The sequence below is a fragment of the Rattus norvegicus genome, chromosome 5 (genome assembly GCF_021556685.1).
Source record: "Rattus norvegicus strain SHRSP/BbbUtx chromosome 5, alternate assembly SHRSP_T2T, whole genome shotgun sequence".
Classification (NCBI taxonomy): domain Eukaryota; kingdom Metazoa; phylum Chordata; class Mammalia; order Rodentia; family Muridae; genus Rattus; species Rattus norvegicus.
The window spans coordinates 72,895,666-72,919,098 of record NC_141538.1 but is presented as its reverse complement, the minus strand read 5'-3'; the positions used below and the strand labels follow the sequence as shown (position 1 = coordinate 72,919,098).

Genomic DNA, 23,433 nt, shown 5'->3' with positions numbered 1-23,433 from the left:
AGGAGCAGAGATGAGATGAGATGCGGGGAAAGTGGACAAAGTATATCAGAGACAGACTGGTGCGCTTCATGTCAGAGTGTTGGATGCCATTCACATACCAAGGGCAGCCAAGGCAGGGTCCAGTGGTTTGTGACTTGAGGAGGGGCATGGAAGACAGCACTTTCAGGGATTTGCATAGCTTTTGGGGTAGGATAACACTGGCTCATTTCTTCCCTCTGAGATGTGTCTCCCTCCCTTTAAGGAAACATCTACTGAGATAGGCTAACAAACGTGCAAGAAATGCAGACATGCTGAGTAAAATACCAGCTCATGCGTGAAAGCCAAGAGGATGCTGCTAGGTTGTCGACCTTTAACATGTTTCAGTCTCTCACAGCATCAGTTAAGCCAGTGAGGATAGAAGAAATGAAGGCATCTGCTAGACTCTGAGAGGATGAGGACAGTAGCCTTTGTCATCTGGGGGGCTTTTAGGAAATATTGTACTGATATAATATACATGTTACAGAAAATGGGTGGAAGTCTGTGTAATAAGGCAAGAATTTGTATTCTATGCTATTACAGTACTTAGGATCTAAATATATCGGACAATACACGGATTCCTGCTGGGCTAAATACAGAAAGTACAGTCCTTTAATGAAGCATTTGTTTTCTCTACGCCTTTCTTTACTCTGTGCAGGAAACTACTTTTCTTCCTGTGGGCAATAGAGACTTAATTTGAATTCATAATCAAGAGGATGTTTTCCGTCAGGAGAAAAACAGGAATTCTGAGCCGTGCCTTTGGGGCACCTTAAATGTGTTGTTGCTGGAGCTTTGAGGAGCAGTGTTGTGGCAAGTTCTGCCTTCCCTGAGGAGGTGTGAGCAGGGGGCCACAGTGGGTCGCAGGTATGGAAGGGTGGCATTCTGTGTTCCAGTTTCACGGCCTAAGTTATTCCTGAGGCTATGACGCCACCAGGAACACCTCCCTCCCAGCAATATTGAAAGGTGTGAGCTAAGCTGCCTTTAAGACCTGATGTGCACTCTCTCCTTCACTCCCACTCGGCCACCCTTCCCCCTTTATATGTAGTTGTACCGGGTTAAAGAGAAAATTGGAAAACATTTCAAATGAACATAAAAAAAGGTAGAATGACAGAAAGAGCACCCGTGGGCTACAGCTGCCATTCAGCCACCTTCACCTCAGAGTGTAGTCAACAGATTAGAGCATCGTAGACACCACGGCGGCCACCTGTGTAACCCTGTCTAGTCTTCCAAGGCGAGCCCTATTCTGGAGTTGCATGTTTTTAAACATTACACTGTATATGTTTAAATACCAGCAACAGCAGCGCTTGGTATGGGCTTCCGTGAGTTCACGTTGTGATTTCGTGCGTGCTGAGCGGGTCCTGTTCTTTCTCAGGAAGTTCCGTGTTCCTGGAGCGTAATCAACGTCGGTGCTTTCGTAACTGATTGCTACTGAGTGCTCGCTGGCATTGCATTTTATACTAATGTAAGAGAAAAAATCCATTATTCTAGTCTTTGACTTAGTGTTCCAGATCATCTATGGTTTCCTTTTGATATGCAGTTTTTATACAACTACTTTCTTGTTTTTGGTTGAACCCATTTTTTTAAAAATTTCGTTTAAAAGTCTTCCTGAGCGCAGGTTCATAACTATATTTTCTAATATTCTCTCCAGTTCGTTTTAAGCTTTCGTATTTCTTTCAGCTCTTTAATCTACCGAGAATTTATTTGTAAACAATGAGGTGAGACAGAAAACACGACTAACTGAGCCAGGAGTAGCCTTGCATGGCTTATCTGTCGGTTTGAAGCATTTCATTCTGCTGATGCTACCCGCAGCTTCTCTGTATCCTGGAAGGTCCACCCCCGCCCCAAATAAAGAGTTCACTGAGACCTGGAGCAAAAACTATCTTGAAAATCCAAACTGGAGACTTGATTCTGAATTCAAGTTATGTGCGTCACTTTGTGTCAACTGCAGGTTGCTGCTATTGTTAAAGTATACTGAACGTCTACTCACAAGTTATTTTTAAATTACATCGTATTTGCTTGTGTGTGGCACTCCCATGCTGTGGCACATGTGTGGAGGTCAGAGGTCACTTTGTGGGCATCAGTTCTCTCCTTCCACCATGGAGTTCCTGGTGGTCAGATTCAGGTCATATATACTTGTCAGGAGGCACCTTTCTCATCTTACCAACCCTGAGGTTTTCTTTGTTTTTGTTTTTTTAAAAAAAAACTGTCAATGAAAAAGATCCTCACAGTGACATTGACTGCTGTACCATATTACATATGGATGGTTTAGCCAATAAGGGGCGGAGACCCCAGGGCATCAATTAAACCAACAGATTTAGACTTTCAACCATTGACAGCCAAATCGTCTCATAAGACATTGCTTATCAAAGCTCCAGTATTCGTGGTAGAAGTCACCTTGCGCTTGCACGTAAGGCTAGTTACACTCAAGGGTTAAGCAGGCAAGGTGCAAGGTTCATGCCAACAGTGTTTGAACTGTGGAAAAACAAGGAGGAATAAGCTCACTGTAAACTGTCCAAGTGAAAAAAACCAGATGGAGGGACAGTCAGTCCTTACGAAGATGGAAATGTTTTCAGATGGAGAAGCTGCATGGACGAACTGGTCACTGGACCGTTAAGGGTACACTCCCTCAGGCATTTGGTGTCTTGTTGACCTGACTGGCACAGGGCAAGGCGCAGAGGCAGGATGGTTGTCCCCCTGAGAACTGGGAAGCTACTTTGAAGGAATGGAGGAAGAAGTAGGAGATGAAAGCCTTCTTTTGCTCCTGAAGCTTACCGTGTGGCAGGCTCTGCTCAAAGGACTTTGTAGGCGTCTGCAACCCAGTGTTTACGAAACTTCGTGATGCACGGAGTATTTCCACTCTGCAGCAGAGTAGCTGAGGTTATGGTGGCACAGGGGACCTTACCTTGGGTTCTGTAGGTTTCAAAAGAGAAATGTATCCACCTACATTTCAGATTTTAGAAATGCACATGAGGTGGCTCCGGAAATTTTGTTTTGTCCTCATTTATTTTTGCTTTACAATTTTGAATCATAAATGAATTCAAAATTCATAGTGGTGGACCGTGCTAAACACAAAACCAGGTTACCTCCTGCTGCTTCTGATTGGGACCTCTCTGTTTGTAAGCATTTCCCTGACCTAGAGAAATCACAGTTTCAGGCCAGTCTTCACTTGTGAAGTGAACTGGGAGAGAGAGAGAGTATGAGAGCAGAGCAGCCCATTGTTTTCTGCTCCTCAGTTCCCTGTGGAAGGAAGAGCCTTTGCCTTGAGTTAAATCACAGGCGTCCCTGAGTAGAACATTTATGGGGTGACCATAGGTCCATGGGAGGTCTGTGAGTATGGGAGCTCTGAGACTTGGCTGTTACTCACAGGCTTTCCCAGTAGAACCCATGTGTCCAGCAGCTCCAGTTCTTTCATAGGCAGATGTTCTTAGAAGTGTGCACCCAGGATGGTGCCCGACCCTGGGATCGTGGTGTTCATAAAGAACACGACCAAAAACATAAGTAGAAGAGCATCTCTGAGGCTGCTCCTTATGTTAGTCCTGTCTACTTTTAGCACTCACTGTTACAACCTCACAGCAATTATAACCTCAGCAGTCTTTGACATGATATATGCTGTCAAAACGGTCTAAGATTCTCGAGGTGTTCGATACACTATGGAATAGAACAAAACAGAACCTGTGGAAACACTGAGAAAAGCTGCCTTTCCCCCTGGAGATTTTCTTTCTTATTCTTCCTAATCATGGCACTGTTGTTGAAATTCTGTCTATAGCAATTCTGGTTCCAGAGCCGGTGGGGGTTTTGTCCCTCGCTCCTTAGGCTTTCTATTGTAATTTATCTTTCCTTCGGGCCTAATGTTAATTATTTTCTCATGTTTACTGTGCAGCTAGGTTATGTATTGTAACAACCAAATACATTAATTAGTAAATACAAGGTATCGACTAACGCTAGACACAAGAACAGTGTTCGGTGTTACGTCTCCCGTCTTTAAAATAGTGAAAATCTGCTGACTCAACAGAGCAAAGGCGAAGTCGTCTCTTGTTTTAGTTATCGTTGAATTTTATCTGTTTGTTTGTTTGTTTGTTTAGAACCATCGCAGACTCTTTTCTCAGGCTATGCCTATAAACATGTGTCTTGTAGAACTATTGATAGAGTTGGGGCTTTCTGGTCAGAATTTTATTGAACACACATGCACACATATGCATGGACATACACACATATACGCACACACACCTGTGTCCACCTGTACCATGTAAGATATTTGTATATGTTGTCTATTCACTAGCCTTAAATTTGTACTCCTACAGCCATGCATGAAAGAGAAGTCCTTATCTGAAGAAAATAAACATGCAGGCACGCAGTTAGAGTAATTGTCCAGTGTTCTTTGCTTCGGCTAGAAGTTGGTTTCTTGTTTTATAATTTCAAAATTTATTGGGAATGGTTTTCATTTATTTGTTTATTTTCTATGTAGAGGTTCCAAGCTTGTATTTGAGCTCAGAGACAAAGGTTTTTTTTCCCCCCCTCTTTCTAGACAAAACTAAACTCCACGTCTCTTCTCCCGACCCAGCATCTGGCTGAAGCCACCACAACGTTGCTTGACAGCTTAGGGGGGCTGGCCCAAGAGGTAAGTTGTATTTTTTTAAGCCACAGTGGACAGACTAACCACTACTATTTTCTTTAATTCTGAGTTCTGCCAACAGGGTCCTTGTACTTTGAATATTACCTGCTGTGTCGGACTAAATCTTTGAAGCACAAGTAATTTAAGAATTTATCAGGTTTGATCTCCATTGGAGAAGAAGAAGCTAAAGTGCATCAATTTTGCAGAGAGAATTAGTGGCTCAGAACCCCGTGTTTAGTCTAGACCTTTCTCTGTGAGCTCCTTCTGCCCCGTGCACATTTGTGAGGAGAACTCTCTCTTTCTCTCACGCCACCTCCTACCCTGTATACTGACTTGGTTTGACAGCAACATCTTCATGTTGTTTCTTCAACGACAAGGCCATCCATTCAGCCATTGCACCTTTGCTAACTGACCAGAGGGCCTTGGCTTTCCTCACCCTGCTTTTTGCCTTGGAAAATCTGGCCTCGGAGGCTCAGCATTGGGAATGTGGTTCCTAGTGAGCGAGAGCCAACTTGGCCTTTAGGTCTACATGTTGTCACACATGACAGAATGGACATTTTCCTGACATCACAGTTCCCATGAGTCCCACCACTGTCTGCTCTATTGGTCATGGGTGGAACACAAGGCAGGCTGGGATACAGTGATCCATGGGGAAAGCATTCTCAGACTTGGCCCTGCCTTATTTTTTTTTTAAAGATTTATTTATTATTACATAAGTACACTGTAACTGTCTTCAGACACCAGAAGAGGGCATCGGATCTCATTACAGATGGTTGTGAGCCACCACATGGTTGCTGGGATTTGAACTCAGGACCTTTGGAAGAGCAGTCAGTGCTCTTCACCGCTGAGCCATCTCTCCAACCCCCTGTTCATTTCTTTCTAGACCTGGCCCAGCTTTATTTTTCCTTTTTTTTTTTCGGAGCTGGGGACCGAACCCAGGGCCTTGTGCTTGCTAGGCAAGCGCTCTACCACTGAGCTAAATCCCCAACCCCCCAGCTTTATTTTTAACTGATCCTTTAACACATTTTTCCATGCTTGTAATGTCCTTTTTCCCCTTCTAAATATAAAAAAGTTAACTTGTTTTCTGACAATAAAAGTTTTTCACATTCATCATTGAACAAGCAATGCATTTGGAAAGTTTAGAAAAACCTGGGACCATGCATACCTCACTGTGCATCTTTGTTTGTTTGTTTCATGTATTGTAACTCTGCTCAGCCATGTTGGACAGAGGGGCTTGGCTCTCATGCCCTCCCTTTAGGAACTGACTTTGTCAGTTTGTTATTGGTTCCTCTGTTAGGGAGGTGAGTGACCTTTGGATAGGCTTAGAAACTGGGCCAGTTGGGTTTCTGCCAAAGGGGAAACAGAAGAAAGAGAAAGTGCCCTACGAGTTCCTGTCTGTTTCCCTAGGGCTTTGTGCATTGACACTGCTTTGGAAGGTCCCCCTCCTTGTCTCATTCTTTGCTCCTCATTCCCGGAGAAAGCAAAGTGGACATAGTAGTGGCCGGGTGGGTGGGCGGAAGGGGTGACACCTGTAAATTCAGGGTTTCTTCCAGCAACTTTCTCTTCTGGTGTTGTACCTGCTTTTATCCTGAGCTATAACAAAATAATTTAGAAGCACTTGCTGTGCCCAGTGGCTGAATGTGTGGAAAACCTCTGGCTGATGAACTGTGTACATTATTCTTCACTGTCTCTTGGATCCTGCTTACTCCTGCTCCTGCCAGTCATGGGCACCCACTTCTCCCAAGAGTTTACCCTCAAGCTACTTTGGTCACTTTTCACTTGACCCTCTCTCTGAGTGATAAATAAGAAATGCATTTGCTTGGTCCATGTTCAGAAAGAAAGAACGTTACTATGTTCAAAGCTCAACTGTTGACAGGAAAAGACAAGGTCTCACAGATGGACTGGGACTCTTTAATTGCATTTGCTTCACTCATCCTCATGGAACAGTGAGGCACCTCTTATTGTACCCATTTCACAGATGGCACTGGGGCTCAGAAAAGTCATATACTTTTCCCACAGTCTTCTACAGAGTTAATTGATTACAGTGGAACTTGAACTTGGGGGCCTCTAAACTCTGAAGCTTATGTTCTGGTTTTCTCCTTTGAAGAATTCATTACAAACTCCTTTCATGACTACAATAGGCCAGAGAGCCTTGGAGAGTACGTGCATTAGTGGACCTGACAGTGGGGCCATACGGATGAGTGAGAGCTGAGATTATTATCATATGTGGGTGGGAGAGAAAGCATGCAGAACAAGCCTGAGAAGCAGAATGGAGGTGGTATCACAGACACATAGCACGGGCCAGGTGCTTGACCTTGCTAGCTATCGCAATGCTGCATTGAGCATTGTCACCTCACTGCCGTCATTTAGTTCATGGAAAGGTGGACATCAGAAATAAACAGGTCAGCTGAGAGTGTGACCATGGGAATCTGGGCAGTGAAAAAGAAAATGAACCAGGTAAGGGAGGTAGTAGAAAGAGGGATGAGATGCCATCTTAAGGAGAGTGGCATGAGGTGACTGCAGAGACAGAGCTGCTGCATTTCTAGAGAGGTTAGGACGCTCTGCACAGGAAGGGCAGTAGATGTAAAGTCCAGGAAAGAGCATGCTTGAGAACATACACCTAAGGTCCACGGTGGAGGCCAGAGGAGTGAGAAAGAGGGTATGTAATGTAACTTCATGTTTGCAAAATGTCTACACTCTTGCTGTTAAACTGAGGAAAAGGCTGAAGCGACAATAAGGGAGGGTGGGGACATTGCAACAGATGGCTCTGTTCCATTTGGTCACTGCGATGACCTCAGGTACAACGGCTCTTCTTGGCCTGGAAGATGAGTGGTTACCCTCGCCTGTGAGCCAAGGTCAAGTCACAGAGAAAGGGTACAGTGTGAGCTATGGCGAAGGAGAATGTGCAGGAATTCTCTCCTCAGGAGGGTGCTAGGAGAAGCCACCAGTTACAGATAATGCCATAATAAAACATTGTCAGTCCCAGGACCACAGATGGAGGGAAGAAAGCCCTGGGTAATCACCACAGGGCCTTAAAATGATGTTAGACACAGTATATTCTACAGCATTACTTTTAGGTTATGAAAACAAAATGTTTGCTTCTCTCTTGTCCCTTCCCCGTGCCCTCTCCTTTCTCTTCCCACCCTGACACCAGCTCTTCAGCACAAAGAGCTGGAGCGACATGCGGCAGGAGGTGATGTTTCTGACCAACGTGAACAACTCCGGCTCCTCCACCCAGATATACCAGGCTGTGTCCCGAATCGTCTGTGGTCACCCAGAGGGCGGGGGCCTGAAGATCAAGTCCCTCAACTGGTACGAGGATAACAACTACAAAGCCCTCTTTGGAGGGAATGGCACCGAGGAAGACACGGACACCTTCTATGACAATTCTACAAGTGAGTGGCTGTGCAGACCAAAGCCCTGATCCCTAGCTTGGGTCTGGATTCAGCCTATGTTACCCAGTTCTCTCAAGCATTCCTTTATTCCGTGAGTGATTGATAGCCAGTCTCCCCAGTTCTTTTCATATGTGGACTCTAAAAGGAAAAGCTACACAAAGCAGCTAAGAAAAGAAGTTGCTGAGGGTGATAGAGAGATGGGCTGCCTTGGTTAGAATACAGAATTCACTTGTGCAAAGAGAATGACTCTGGAGATGAAATGGATAGTGGAGTGAGGGTGTGGTAACACTGTTTTATATCTTTAAACTTTGTAAGGGAGTTCATCTCAATGTTACTGCACAGATGCAGTGGGCATCTACATGAAGTGATGGAGACATTAATTATCCTGACTGGGTTAATCATGACAGCAGATACATGTATTGAACATCAGATTGTATACTTTAAATACATACCGTTTTTACCAGAGTAAAGCCAGAAAACTTTGTTAAAATAATGAGATATTTTAATTTTATATTATTTCAATTATTTTATTTTAATTATCATTATTACATAATAGTATATTATTACAGAATAGAATAATTATAAAATAGTATAATAATTATAATTATAATTATTATTATATTACTGTGAGGTAAGCTTTATAATAAACACCTAAAAGAGGGCAATAATAGCAATTACAACAACTGCAAGGAAACCTGACATTAAAGCAAAATTTCCTATGCATAATGCATTCTGTTTAAATTACCTATTTGATCCTCGCAGTGACCCTGCAAGGAAGGTTCTGGAACCTCCCAATTTCATAGGCCCAGAGGTTAAAGCTTCATTCCTAGGTAATTTCTTCGAGCCGGGATCCAAGCCCACAGCCGCCTGGCTCTTTGAGGTGAACTATCTCATTAATGGTGGCATGTATGCCCTGTCACACTCAGACATTTTGTCACCCGCTTGTTTTGTACTCTGGGTGTTCGAGAAACCAGTAACGCTATGTCCAGTTGCCACACTTGGGCAGTTTTGTGTGGAGGTGTGTCCCACGCCTGGTCCTATGTAGCATATGTTCAGCGCACTGTCCTAACAATGGCATCTTTGCCTTGAGTCATAAGCTTGCCACGCGGCTGAGCCAATCTCTATTTCCAGTCACAGGTAAGAAGTGAGAGAGCGGCACGTGTGGCTGTGACACAGAGCCTGTGCTCTCTGGGGCACAGCACTCTAGGACTCTCCTAGTTGCTTTATAAACCTGAAGAAGATGGTGGTGTAGGCAGTTTTATGAAACCTTCTCTTCTTCCCCAGTCTGCACAGCCATCCAAGGGCGTCTCTTGTTTACACAACAGATATAATTGAGGGCGAGTTTCCTTCAGAAAAGTATTCTAGCTTTGGAGCTGTAACACAACTGCAGAGAACTTGCATGCCATGAGTGAGGCCATGGGTTCATTTCCAGTATGTCCCCCAACTCATTGTATTATCTTTCTTATCATTTTATCATTTATTTGGCAAGCAGCCTGTAGAAGTAGCATGGTATCTGTGTGAAGCCCGTTTTGTCCGTTTGAACATTGGATATTTCAGTTTGGAACTTTTATTAAATATAAATATTATTCGCGATAGGATCTCTTAGTTACTAAGGAAATACTTGGCTTTTTCTTGAAACCAAAGTCTAAATGCAGTCCTCTGGCTTCCCCAGGAAGAATCCTGTTTGTGCTCGCAGGACTGGCAGAGGGTGGGGGGCTCGAGTTGGGATGGCGCATGCGTAGTCAAGACCTTCCTTTAGATCAGCTCAGATGTGGTCCGAGAGAGGACCTGCTTATTTCAAGCTCCAAGTAAAGACCTCACTGGAAATACCTCATCTAATCTCCTCATGACTCTGTCGAGCAGATGTTATGAGCTTTCAAACTTTCCTTTACAGTGGAACAAACTGAGGCTCAGATAAGAGGAAGCTAGCCGCTTCATGACTGTTAGGTGATCGGGGGAGGGGGGGTTTGCACACTGGACTGGCTGCATGGCCCCCTAAAACTTCTAAGTTCCTGTTGGCAATTGGCTATGATATAGAAGTGAATGTCTGTCCATCTTCTGTCTTCTTTGTAGCTCCTTATTGCAATGATTTGATGAAGAACTTGGAGTCTAGTCCTCTTTCTCGAATTATTTGGAAGGCACTCAAGCCACTGCTCATTGGGAAGATTCTGTATACACCTGACACACCAGCTACAAGGCAGGTCATGGCTGAGGTAAGCTGTTCAGCCTTCGGACTGTGTCCCCGGAGTCCTCCCAGACTTAGGAGTAGGAAGCTTCAGATAGAGTATGCTGGGTATATTTTTGGTCGTAATGGGACTCTTTAAATAGTCAAAACCAAACTGAACCAAATCCACATGTAATCTTGGGAGCCACATCCCCAGCCCTGAGTGTTTGAAATATAGCTATAGGACAGATTGCCTGAGGAAGTAAAAGGACTGGGCAGAGTTTTCTGGAATAGGTGGTGTTTTTTAGGCAACCTCTAAATGTTCGACACCTCTGCCTCTCTTGTGTTTGTATGAATCCTGGTTCCCTACCTGACTCTAGGTGAACAAGACCTTTCAGGAGCTGGCTTTGTTCCATGACCTGGAGGGCATGTGGGAAGAACTCAGCCCCCAAATTTGGACCTTCATGGAGAGCAGCCAAGAGATGGACCTTGTGCGGGTGAGCGACTCTCTACTTGCTTTGTGTGCTTGATCTAGAAAAGGTTTCTGGACATCTTCCCAGAAATCCCTGAGATAAAAGTTCTGTACGTTAAAGCAGTTGAGATTAGCTGAAGCCACATAGCCGCTGCTTCTGTAGAAGTAAAGGCCTCGGTGTAGTGATAGCCCTGGATATGCCTGCATCGATATCCCTCATGGTTCAGTAGGAGCTTTGCACAAAACCCAGTGAAGATCAGAAATTGGAAGTAGAGTTTGGTGCTTGCAGGACACCTGAGTATTTTCTTTTCTTTTCTTTTTTTTAAAAAAGATTTATTTTATTATATATGAGTACACTGTCACTGTCTTCTGCCACACCAGAAGAGGGCATTGGATCCCATTACAGATGGTTGTGAGCCACCACATGGTTGCTGGGATTTGAACTCAGGACCTCTGGAAGAGCAGTCAGTGCTTTTAACCGCTGAGCCATCTCTCCAGCCCCCCGAGTATTTTCATTTGGGCTTCAGTCACTCGGCTAGGCACCCCGTATCTTCTTTATCCTGCCATGTCTCAGGAGGAGGGAGCAGAAGCGTGATCTGGCATGCAGACAGGTCAGGCAGACTGGCTCTTCAGGCACAGCAAGAATACAGCACCCCAGCCACTGCCGTGGAGTGGAGGGAATTGCCCTTAACACGTGGGGGCCACTTGTGCATACTCCAGACACAACGAGGTTCAAAGGGAGAGCAGCCTGAACATTCAGTGTCTCCTCTGCATCAGCGGGAGAACCATTTAACCGCCTCATCTCTGCGTCAGCTTCAGCCAGGGTCATTAGACAACTTCCTATTGCCACGGTGAGGAAGACCACTTGCTTTTATTTCTTCTGCCATTAAGAAGCAAGGGAGGATGTTTGCCTGGTTTCTGGAATTGAACCTTTGTTCCCTGAAGGTTACTGGGTTTTTAGAGGCTGTGCTTCTTTGGAGTTTAGGGGTGCTCTGGGTCCCCTTGGGGGACAAGTTAATGATCAAAGAGCATCTGGAGATGAAGGACGGAGCCTCTTTTGATTACATCAGTGCTGTTACACCCGTGGAGAATCCTTAACTTGGAGCCTTTGTACACACGGGGCTTGGGTGAGAAAATCAAGAGCAAAGTCTTATGCATTCAGGGCGAGTCATGGCACAAGTTGACACTGGTGGTACATTGTTCTCCCTTGAGCTCCAGTCTTTCTGTTCTGAGAGATTTGTGGGATCCTACCACAGGACGCATGGCAACGTGTACCCTAGGCCTTGTTTCCTTGGCATCTATATTTCTACTTCTTGAACTTGTTCTTTGTCTGACAGTAAAGGGATTTAAGAGAATTTTAATTGAATTGGGCATATGTAGATGTTTCCCTACTCTTTTTTTTAAAACAAACAAACAAACAACAACAAGGACAACAAAAGCAGGGTCTCACCGTGTAGCTTAGACTTGTCTGCAACTGACTATATATATGCCCAGGATGACCTCAGACTCATGGCCATTCCCCTGTTTCAGCTTCCCCCAGAGCTGGAATTCCAGATACCAACCACCATGCCTGGCCTTCGCTGCTTTTAAATCAAGGGTTTGCTTTGGAGGCTACAATTGCTCAACTCTTGGTTCTTAAGGGACAAGTCCTTATAAGGGAGCGTTCACTAGGGATTCACTAGGGAGAATGCTGACAGTGTAGTCAACGTAAAGCAGCAAAGACGGGAAGGAAAGGCCTGGGGTGGGGGCTGTAAAGATCTTTACATTCAGAGGGGGTCAGCAGATGGTTTTAAGCAAGTGGAGATGTAGATGCAGTATTCTAGAAGAAAGATGGGTGCAAGGCAGAGACTGACCTCGTCAGAGACTGAATGGCTCAGTAGCAAGGGCTGAGCACAGAAGAGGGGGCGTGGCTGCAACTGTGGTAGAAAGGCAAGGAGAAAAAGGTACAGGAGAGTCTTGACTTTTACCTGGACTGGCAGGGGCTATCGAGAGACCAACAGAATGGTGGTTCTTGGGGTCTGCAATACAGAAGGATGATTGGCCTGGGGACAATGGTAAGGAATTGCCACCTCGTCGGTGGAAACCAGAGAAGCTTTACCCCATCCTTTCTTCCCTGACCCGAGGAGTATTACTTTAACCCACCACCTTGGGTTTCTCAGTCCTCAGCATCTTGGTACCTGGCACATAGATGATGCCCACTTTGCTGCCGTATGCTCTCATCTCCCTGTTGCTTCTGGTTTTATCAGCTCTTATTGTACCCCCTCCAGATCTGGAGACACTTTTCTATTATGTGTAAGAACCCCCTGACCTAACCCGCTTTAAAAAAAATTGTTTTGAACTGGACCTGGTGCTTCATCTCCAGGCCTTGCTTTCTCGCTGTCTAGCATTTTATGTGAAACGTTAGGTCTCCCATTCCTTTTCGGCTTTCTAGAGGTGCTGTAGAGTCCATGGTCTCACTGGGCACCGCCTCTTGGTCTGGCTGTTCTCTTTCCATAGTGCTGAGACGCCACGCTGGGCAGGACCCAGCCCAATGACACCATCCCTCTTCTCTGATCTTACTTGTTCTTTACTTCCAAGGATCCAAATAAAGTAGTTTTGGAATTGGTAACCTCCATGGACTCTTGCGAGGTACAGTTTTTGCATCCATTGACAAAAATAAAATAAAATAAAATAAAATTGTACTGGTCCCTCATTGGTGACAGGGGTCATTGTTTTATCCCCTCATGGAAAGCGCTTTGAAATGGGAGTTTCGAAACCCACTTAGAATGAATGTGTCCTTTGTTGTACCTTTGCTTCACACACATCCCCGGGGATGCGTCCTACATCATGGGAGAGAAAACGTTATTACTGAAATAATTGTTATTGTAAGTAATTGGAAATAGACTAGATGCTATGCAGTGCAGGAGTAGTTAATGAAATTGTGGTAGACGCACTCTGTGAAATCATTATGTTACCATTAAAACAGCAAAGAGGAAGCCACCTAGGGGGAAAGCTTGCAAGGTTGGTGAAGAGAAGACGGATGAAGGAGGTGTGGGTTTCAGGCTTTTGGAGATCCTGCTCAGTAGAGCAAGGGCCTCCCCCTCCCCCTGGAAACTGGGAAGTGAGCATGGTGGCTGTGTTTCCATTCTGCCCAGTCAGCAGTGGGCTCGCTTTCTCAGCAGTGCATTTGTGAAGACTTTTACCCCAGTCCCCCTGGACTGGTTGGTTGAGGGACAGAATGGCTTACCCTTTTCACATTGATGGGTGATGGGAAACAGGTCTTCTTTTCTTCGTATCATCCCCGTGTCCTGGAGTTAGGAAGACCATCTTATATTTGGATTAACCAGCAGTGTTACCTCCCTGAACTAAGCATTAAAAGTGGGCTCGGTCTAGAGACAGGGGCTTTATTTGGCACCATCAAAGAGAGGCGGGTGCCGTGCAGTGGGTGTGCTGGAATCAACGCCCACTTTCCTGCTCCTGAGCTACCTTAACGTCCCGGAAGTTCCATTTTCCTGTTCGTGAGAGGGGCAGTACCAAAGCCACACTCTGATGGAGTTGTGTAAGTTCTGATGCCTATAGATCCCTCAGCACCCTACTATTGCTCTTGTTAGAGTTGAAACAGTTAACGTGAGCTGTCTGGTGCAGTGGGAAGCCTGTGAACTTCAAAGTCAGCGGTCTGACTTTGTGTCTCAGCTCATCCCTTAGCCTTGGTCAACATCAATCATGTCAGACTCCAATCTTGGTCAAATGTGCTCGTTACCACGAACCTGATGATCAGTGTTCACATTTCCTTCCTGGAATGGCAGACGATGTTGGACAGCAGAGGCAATGACCAGTTTTGGGAACGAAAGTTGGATGGATTAGATTGGACTGCCCAAGACATCATGGCATTTCTGGCCAAGAACCCAGAGGATGTTCAGTCCCCAAATGGCTCTGTGTATACATGGAGAGAAGCTTTCAATGAGACCAACCAGGCAATCCAGACGATATCTCGATTCATGGAGGTGAGGGTCTGCTGTGCACACCTTTTAGCAAAGTCTGGGGCCTTTTTTCCTTTGAGCTGTTGCAATAGTTATAGGCAGAAGGAGAGCTTAGAACGAATGTGTAGTGTCACGTACAGCTATATTCTGCAGGCCTGGCGAGCAAGATAAACACTAGATGAATGGCTTAACGAGCGAATAAGCTTACGTCTAGCTTTGGTTCAGATCGACCCCAGTGTTTCTATCCTTATCTTCTAGCTTTCCCTCTGTTTTGATATTCTAGATCCTAATGATAAACTGCTCTATTATAAAGGCATTATTTATGAAACTTATCTAATCTAATTTGGGACAGATAAAACTTTAAATCTTTAATCCTAAAAATGATGGAAAGAGAAAAGGCTGAGTAGAATCTTTTCTTATCTGATTTCTAGTTGCTTAGTCTCGGTGACTTGACTTTGCTAAGACATGTTGCTAAGAGAATAAAAATTGTTAAAGAGAGTCATTCCCTCACACAAAGCAGTATAAGTAACTTTCAGTGTTCCACTCAAATCTCAGTTCTAAGCTTGGCTGAAACCTGGAAGACTACGTTAGAGACGGTACAGATTAAGAATACAGGCGGCTAGTTCCTGCCTCTCAAAGGAGGCTGAGTACTGCTTGTCTTTCTGGTCGCCAGTTCTAATGAGGTTTCCTTCTGTCTGTCAGTGTGTCAACCTGAACAAGCTGGAGCCCATCCCAACAGAAGTCAGGCTCATCAACAAGTCCATGGAGCTGCTGGATGAGAGGAAGTTCTGGGCTGGTATCGTGTTCACAGGAATCACTCCTGATAGTGTGGAGCTGCCCCACCATGTAAAGTACAAGATCCGGATGGACATTGACAATGTTGAGAGAACCAATAAGATCAAGGATGGGTAAGGTGAAACGCAGTCTTGCAAAGCTCAAGAACGTAATTTGGATGACTTTTATGACTGGTGGTTCTTTATTGAGGAATGTCAACAACAAATCAGCCACGGCATGACTTTGGTAAAACTCCATTGCTGAGGACTGTTATACAAAGGCTATAAAATATTAGTCTTTCTGTTTCCATGTTCCTGTTCAAAAGACTAAGCTAAAGGACTTAAAAGTCAGGAGAAAGAAAGGAAAGCCATTAGGTCTCCTTGCTAGCCATACATATTTTTATAAGAAGAGGCAGACAGCTTGTAAGGGAATTCCAGTATGTCCAGCAGATGCAGTGTTAGTCACTAGTAAAGTGAAAAGAAAAAATATACCCATAAGGAGTATGGATATATATAAGGAGTGTCCATTGTGACTATTTCTAACCAAGAATCTATGTACTTGTCAACTGTGATAAGAATGGGAGATAGAAAATAGGAAGAGTGGCCAAGGAAGTGTGGGGGAATTGGATTTTTCAGGGTGTGCTTTGTAGGACTGTTTCGTCACCTGAGGTTTGGTTTCAGGTACTGGGACCCTGGTCCCCGGGCTGACCCTTTTGAAGATATGCGCTATGTCTGGGGTGGCTTCGCCTACTTGCAGGATGTGGTGGAGCAGGCGATCATCAGAGTGCTGACGGGGACTGAGAAGAAAACGGGCGTCTATGTGCAACAGATGCCCTACCCCTGTTATGTTGATGACATGTGAGTGTACCAACAAGCCGACATCTTCATTAGATGACCAGGTCCTTGTAGAGAGTGTGTGTTATAGGCATGTCCTACACGGTATGAGAGGGAAAACAAGTCAATAGGAGATCCTAGAGACACTGACCTTTAGAGAAAGACCAGGTTGGGTTCTGCTCCTACCCTTTGTGTTAGTACTTAGTAAAGTAATTTACCTTTATCTTAACATTACCCTAACCATTTCCTAGTTATTAAAGTGAGCCCCTAAAGAAAATTTGCATGGCTATACTTTGAAGCCCAGGTTCGAATCTCTGTCTACCTCTAACGAAACATCTGTCCCTTTGAGAGTTCAATGGGCCTTTCTTGAGCAACCCTGATGTGGTTTTTCCTTCAGTGTGCAAGGTCTTGGATCAGTGCCGGGTTTACTGTTTCCTCTTTCTCATACCTTTTTTCCGTGCCTCCAGTTTTCTGCGGGTCATGAGCCGCTCAATGCCCCTCTTCATGACTCTGGCCTGGATCTACTCTGTGGCTGTGATCATCAAGAGCATTGTGTATGAGAAGGAGGCTCGGTTGAAGGAGACCATGCGCATCATGGGCCTGGACAATGGCATCCTCTGGTTTAGCTGGTTCATTAGTAGTCTCATCCCTCTGCTCGTGAGCGCTGGCCTGTTGGTGATCATCTTGAAGGTAAGGTGGACTCACTCACTCTCCTTGACAAGGAATTCTTGACAAGCCTAATAATGTAGCCAAGGGGTAAAGGGATTTCTGTGTCATGTGTGTTTCCCTCCATTCCCAATTGAGGAAAATCCAGAGAGGGGTAATGACTTGTCCCAATCAACACACTGGGCTAGTTAGTAGCTTAAGTAGCTAGAACCCAAGGCTTGTGCTTCTGAAGAAGCACAGATTACATGTGCCGCACTGTGTGTTTGGGAATAGGGGTACTGGGTGTGTGTGTCGGGGGTATTTCCAAGTTTGTAAACTCAACAGTCAGAAAGTCAGGTACTATTAAAGGTTTGGCTCTCTGGAGGAAGAGGCTGAGGCAGACTTTGGAATATGAGTATTTATTAGGGATTAGTATCTGGAGGGATGGAGCACATGCTGGGTCATGCAGAGGGAGGAGTTGAGCCAGGATTCAACAGCACAATGGGGTGTTCTGGAGAACATACAGCTTGTCCAAGAGCTTCCCTCGTTGAGCTGAGAAGTCCAGATTCTTATTTGTTTGTTTGTTTATTATAAGTACACTGTAGCTGTCTTCAGACACACCAGAAGAGTGCATCAGATCTCATTACGGATGGTTGTGAGCCACCATGTGGGTGCTGGGATTTGAACTCATGACCTTTGGAAGAGCAGTCAGTGCTCTTAATCACTGAGCCATCTCTCCAGCCCCGAAGTCCAGATTCTTATTCCCAAGGCCTGACATCCTCTACCCCTTTTAGCTGGTCACAGGATAGGGGCTCGTGGGACTCACTAGCCAAAGGGGCGTTCCAGGGCCTGTTGGCTCTCCTAATTATGACAACAGAGGTACTAACATCTCAATGCCTTTTACCTGTAGTCAAGGATGTCCTCCCTTAAAGTGGAGTCTGGGCACTGACGTTTTGGCTCATACACCCTTAAGCTTTTTGGCTTCAACGGTTATTTTATATGAAGATGATTCTTATAAAAGTTAGTGTTTTCTAAGAAAGCAAGAGAGTGTAACATTCGTCTTAATACCAGCTACTATATATTACATACAAGCACTCACTGATGCCAAGCACTGGTCAGAGAACATGCTGTAAGCTGCCTCAGTATACCCTCCCTACAGTAACCCATTGAGTGCTCAGAGAAAGTCAGAGCCTCACTAAAGCACCCAAGGATGACAGAACCAAGATTTATTTGCATGTTGTTCTGAAACAAATTCTTTTCTCATGCTCTAGTATCTGAGGGCAACGACCTAAGCCTTGTGGCAAGGGTAGGGATCCTCTGGCCAGTGTGTGGGAACTGATTAAGTCAGCTGTGTGTTGACAGGGCCTGGTTCAGTGTCCACGGTGACTACTGATGAGCTCAGAGCTCAGAATATCCACAGAACTTTAGATGAGAGTCTGAATGAAGACTTTGTATTTACCAGGGAAAAGTTCAGATTCCCTGGCCTTTTTCCTAGGCTTTTGGAGAGAAAGAATGCATGGGCTGTTGTCTCACACGACTTTTTTTCTTAGAGGCAATAGTTGTCCTTAGACAAGGAGGAACCAAATTCCTTTATCTCTGTGAGAGACAGAGAAGAAAATTGTCCACTAAGATCAAGTATAGAAAGTCCTGGACTTTGTCCTTAACCATAATAATTCTGCTGTGATTTTTTTCATGCGTAATCTCTCCAGAAAGTTATTTCTCTTGGGCTTCATTTCCTCATCAGAAAATCGAGCAGCATGGTTCCCCTGAATTATCTTTGAAAGATTAAAAAAAAAGTCAGCATTATGATCACATTAAGTGACCAGGCTTGCCAACTTGCCAAGGCTACACATTTATCCAGATTCTTCCTCTACAGTTAGGAGATCTGCTGCCCTATAGTGACCCCAGCGTGGTGTTCGTCTTCCTCTCTGTGTTTGCCGTGGTGACCATTCTACAGTGCTTCCTCATTAGCACACTCTTCTCCCGGACCAACCTGGCAGCAGCCTGTGGGGGCATCATCTACTTCACGCTGTACCTGCCCTATGTGCTGTGTGTAGCATGGCAGGACTATGTGGGCTTCTCCATCAAGATCTTTGCTGTGAGTAACTGATCCCTCTGCAGAGGACGCAGTTCTGGTTCCCCCCACCTCCCCAGGGTGTTGGATAATCCTTCCGTTCTCCCCTCTTACTAAATTGATTCTCCTTTGCCCTTAGGATAAATTCTGGTTGGATTTGATTTTTGCCAGAGTTCATCAGATTGTGCCTTGAACTAGTTGGAGATAAGAGACATTGGATCTAGTTTATGCAGTAGATACCATGTTCCCCCTCCCCCCCTGATCTTCTAGCTCTTTGGCCATCAAAAGCTCACAGCAAAGTCCATGGACAGCTTGAGGCCACAAATGGTGCCTTCTCATCCCTTGTCTTGTATTCATTGTGTCATTTGACTTGGGTAATATTTTCCAGACTGAACAAAACCAAACAGGACTTACCCTCCCACAGATCCCTGTCCAGGACATTTTTGTCTTTTGTGCAATGTAGGTGTAGTGCATGTGAAAATACCAGTAAGAACCACTCACTACCTGCCCTGCTGGGCCACTGATAAAATATGAGTAGGCTCTCGGCATGCTCCGAGTGCCGAAAGCTTGAGTCTCTTAGATGTGAAGCCTTAAAGTGACTTCTCTGATCCTAAATATTCAATGACCGATCAGTGAAAAAAGTCCTTGATGAATGTCAGTATGAGGCTGGATGGGGGGACAGGATCGTTGAGCCTTGCAATATCTTGGGAAGCATACAGTTCTAAAGTCTCACCTGCTCTCATGCATACATTTCTGAAACGTGTCTGCATAATGAGCGCTTAGAAATGAAATCATTTTATATGCTGCAAGAGAGTCCGCTTCTCCAAAGGGACTCTAGGAGAATACTTAGGTGCCTTATAATTGATGTAATTGTTAAGTTTGCAAAGTCAAACTTCTCAAGGTGGAATTTACATCAGAAGAGAAAAAAATGAGAGAGTCAAGAATGTAGACCGGTTCCTTTTGCCTCTTCCTCTAGAGCCTGCTGTCTCCTGTGGCTTTTGGATTCGGCTGTGAGTATTTTGCTCTTTTTGAGGAGCAAGGCATCGGGGTCCAATGGGACAATCTCTTTAAGAGCCCAGTGGAGGAGGATGGCTTCAATCTCACCACCTCAGTGTCCATGATGCTGTTTGACACCTTCATCTATGGCGTGATGACATGGTACATCGAAGCCGTCTTCCCAGGTACCCCCAGCTTCCATATTGCTTTGGCTAACTGATGGGGAAGGCAGCTTTCTGTCTGTAGGTCCTTCCTTTCTTTGTGTTGCAGTTGCTGAAGGATGAGGGAACTCCCCGGGAGTTGGCTTGGTCTTTAAGCTTGTGTAAAACAAATAGTCCAAGGAAAGGCACCTGTGTTGAAAGCACATGTGTCACTACCACTGTGCTACTAATCTCTAGAGCCTAGTGTGCCAGGTGCCGAGCAAAGTACTTTAGGGGCTCTGGTTCGGAAGGTTGCTCTGGACTGTTTCCTATTGTAAACAGTTTCTAAGAGAGAGATTTAACTGAGAATTTAAGCGACTTGCTAAGGTCATGTGTCTGTTAAGTGTCAGTGCTTGGGGATGACCTCAGCTGGGCTACACTAGGTCAGAGTCCGGCAGGTTTCTCTTAGTATTGACTGGGTTCTTAGTTCTATGTCCCCAGAAGAAGAAGCCCTAGGAGAATCTATCTGCTAACTACAGGCTATAAATAATATAATGTATTGGGTCTCGGCTCTTACCCATGGCTTAAGGCAAAGTAGTATTCACCAACAGTTAATTCTGATGCTTTTCTAACCTTCACCAAGTACAGCAGGACCCCTCTTCAGGATACGTTTCTGTCTGAGAACGGATTTTAGGGAGAGTGAAGTTAGGCTCATGGCCACCCTTTGACTCTCTTCCAAGGAAGCTCATTTGTAATTTTGTTGTTGTTGTTGTTGTTTTAAACCCATATCTGAACTTCCTCCATTGACCATGCAATTTGCATGTATAGATAAAGATTCAAATTCAGAATCCTTTTTCTTTTGTGTAAGTGACCTTGGATATAGCTACTTGTCCTGCCCTTTGCTCATCTCTCAAATGAGGATGCTATTACCACCTGGGGAGTTGTTGGGAAGCCATGGAGAGGTGCAGAATATATGATTTGTACAGCAGGTTTCGGCCAAGAGTTAGCTGTCTCCCTCCAGTCCGCTCCTTCCCCATAGGGCGTGCTAAGGAGAAAGAGGGTCTGGCTAAGAAACGTCAGAACCGCTGAGATTGCGTCAGCTGGGGTCATGCCTGTGCTACCTGTGCTTTGCTTTCAGGACAGTACGGAATTCCCAGGCCCTGGTATTTTCCTTGTACCAAGTCCTACTGGTTTGGGGAGGAAATTGATGAGAAGAGCCACCCTGGTTCCAGCCAGAAGGGTGCGTCAGAAAGTAAGTACTGCTGACCAGAAATATCCCCCCCCACCCGCTGTGGAGCAGAGCCTGTGTCTAGCATTTAACATCACCCCAAAGCCACAATCGATGGGGAGAAATCCCATGCAGTAGGTCCTTTCCCAATGCACCCATGCCATTGCCATCCCACGCACCTAGTGGGAACCATATCTGTCTCCTGAGGAGAAGTTCTTTTGTCGCCCCTCTTCTAGCAAAGTATATTTTGATCAGTATACCCTTATTTCTCCATCTAGGATAATCATGCTACTCTACTAAGCCAAGAGGAATAACTACAGTTAGCCATCGTTGTGGACCTAGTTAGTTTCTCTATCTGCCTTGCTGTGGTGGTCTATCCTAGGGATTCTGTCGGTAGATACCAAGAGGCTGCTATATACCCAGCCTGGGCTTCATAATTTCCCACCCTTTCTCAAGTAGGGTGCTAATCCCCTCCTCGCTCCTGACTGCAGGTAGAGGTGCCCCAGTTCTTCCCAGGTTTTCTGTTTGTGTCTTTGTGCTCAGTGTGGCTCCCTTCTCCATTGTCAGTGGCCCGCTTTCTTCCTGTGTTGTCAGTAGATCTGCTACCTCTCTACATTGTCAAGGAGGCCTGCTTCCTCCCTGTGCTCTCAGGGTCTCTCTTCTGTGTCCTTCCCACTGGTTGCCTTTTGGTGCTCCTTAGTGTAGATAACATGCAACTTTAAAATTTTTATTTTATTTTTTTTATTTATTCCTTTTACATCACACTCACTGCCCCCTCCCTGTCACCTCTCCCCTCAATCCCTCCCCCTTCTCCTCTGAGTGCATGGGAGCATCTCTGGGTATCACCCCCACACTTAAAGTCTCTGAGAGGCTAGGTGCTTCCTCTCCCACTGAGGCCAGACAAGGCAGCCCAGCTAATAGAACATATCCCACCATGTGTGTACAGGCAGCAGCTTTTGGAATAGCTCCAGTTGCTGGGGAACCACATGAAGGCCAAGTTGATTTTTTGGGAGGGAGTGGATGGATCTTTTTCTCGATTGGTATAATTCTTTTGAGATCCACTCAAATTGTGATATATTTAGTTCATTGCCATTTTTGTTTGTTTGTTTGTTTTTCCTTAATGAGTACTGTTGCATAATACGGGTATCCATGACACTTTTAGTTTATTTTAATGTTTTTCTAAAATGTCTGTTAGCATCCTGTATTTTAATTGTTTGTGCAGCCTTTCTTCATCCACAGACTAATGGTTTTTTTTTAATAAGTCCATTTCGTTTATCAACATGAGTGTCCCAAGAGGCTTAAAATATTTCATCTCCTGTTTGTCTGCAACATTAAAGGTTGAACACAGACAGAAGCTAGTTCTAAAGGTCTAAGCATAGACGTTTGTATTTCTACACTCTATTGGCCAGGTGTGTTTCCTGCAGGATCATCTCTGTCTCCTTTCTTCTGTCACAGTCTGCATGGAAGAGGAGCCCACTCACCTGAAGCTGGGGGTATCCATTCAGAACCTGGTGAAGGTTTACCGAGATGGCATGAAGGTTGCTGTGGATGGTTTGGCGCTAAATTTTTACGAGGGCCAGATCACCTCCTTCCTGGGCCACAATGGAGCAGGGAAGACCACCACCATGTAAGAAGAGGGTGTGGCTCTCCCAAGATCTGCCACAGGAAATCCCCACTTAGAAGCATACACCTAAGGCTAAGAGCAGAGCATGATGGGAAGAAATGTGTCAATCATGAGCATGCCTTCTGAGGTCTAGATTTTGCTAGGTGTTTTTCCTTTAGTCTAAAATAGGCAGGAACCTTTTGATGAGTTTCCCCATGCAGTTCTCAGAATTCCCCAGCTTTCTTGGAATCTGAGGCTATCTGTTTCTGAACTCGTTGGTTCAGAGATTTGAAGCAAGAGACTGGAAAGAGATCAAACAAGCTAGAGGAAGACGGACACTTCTAGAAAATCTGACTTCAAGCAGATGAGAGAAGGCCTGGGTAGCTCTCTTCCTCTGCCTTCCCTGGGACCTGTGAGGACAGAGGAAGGGCCATAGAATACAGTAGTTTGCTTACAGTTTGTAGTGTGGTCCCTCTGCCATTTCTGAGGTTGATCTTTGGGGATGACCAGCTTTCTTCTTCAA

At 45.1% G+C, this 23,433-nt stretch overlaps 1 protein-coding gene across 2 annotated transcripts in view; it reads left to right on the top strand.

Annotated features, from left to right (window-relative positions):
• Positions 1-23,433, top strand: part of Abca1 (ATP binding cassette subfamily A member 1) — a 123,756-nt gene that overhangs the window by 60,675 nt on the left and 39,648 nt on the right. For both annotated transcript variants that reach the window (XM_087548928.1, NM_178095.3), the window contains 12 exon segments: positions 4,541-4,633; positions 7,782-8,022; positions 10,096-10,235; positions 10,567-10,683; positions 14,444-14,641; positions 15,320-15,525; positions 16,072-16,248; positions 16,692-16,914; positions 18,746-18,967; positions 19,920-20,124; positions 21,218-21,331; positions 22,763-22,934. In XM_087548928.1, coding sequence (XP_087405054.1) covers positions 4,541-4,633; positions 7,782-8,022; positions 10,096-10,235; positions 10,567-10,683; positions 14,444-14,641; positions 15,320-15,525; positions 16,072-16,248; positions 16,692-16,914; positions 18,746-18,967; positions 19,920-20,124; positions 21,218-21,331; positions 22,763-22,934 — 2,108 coding nt within the window.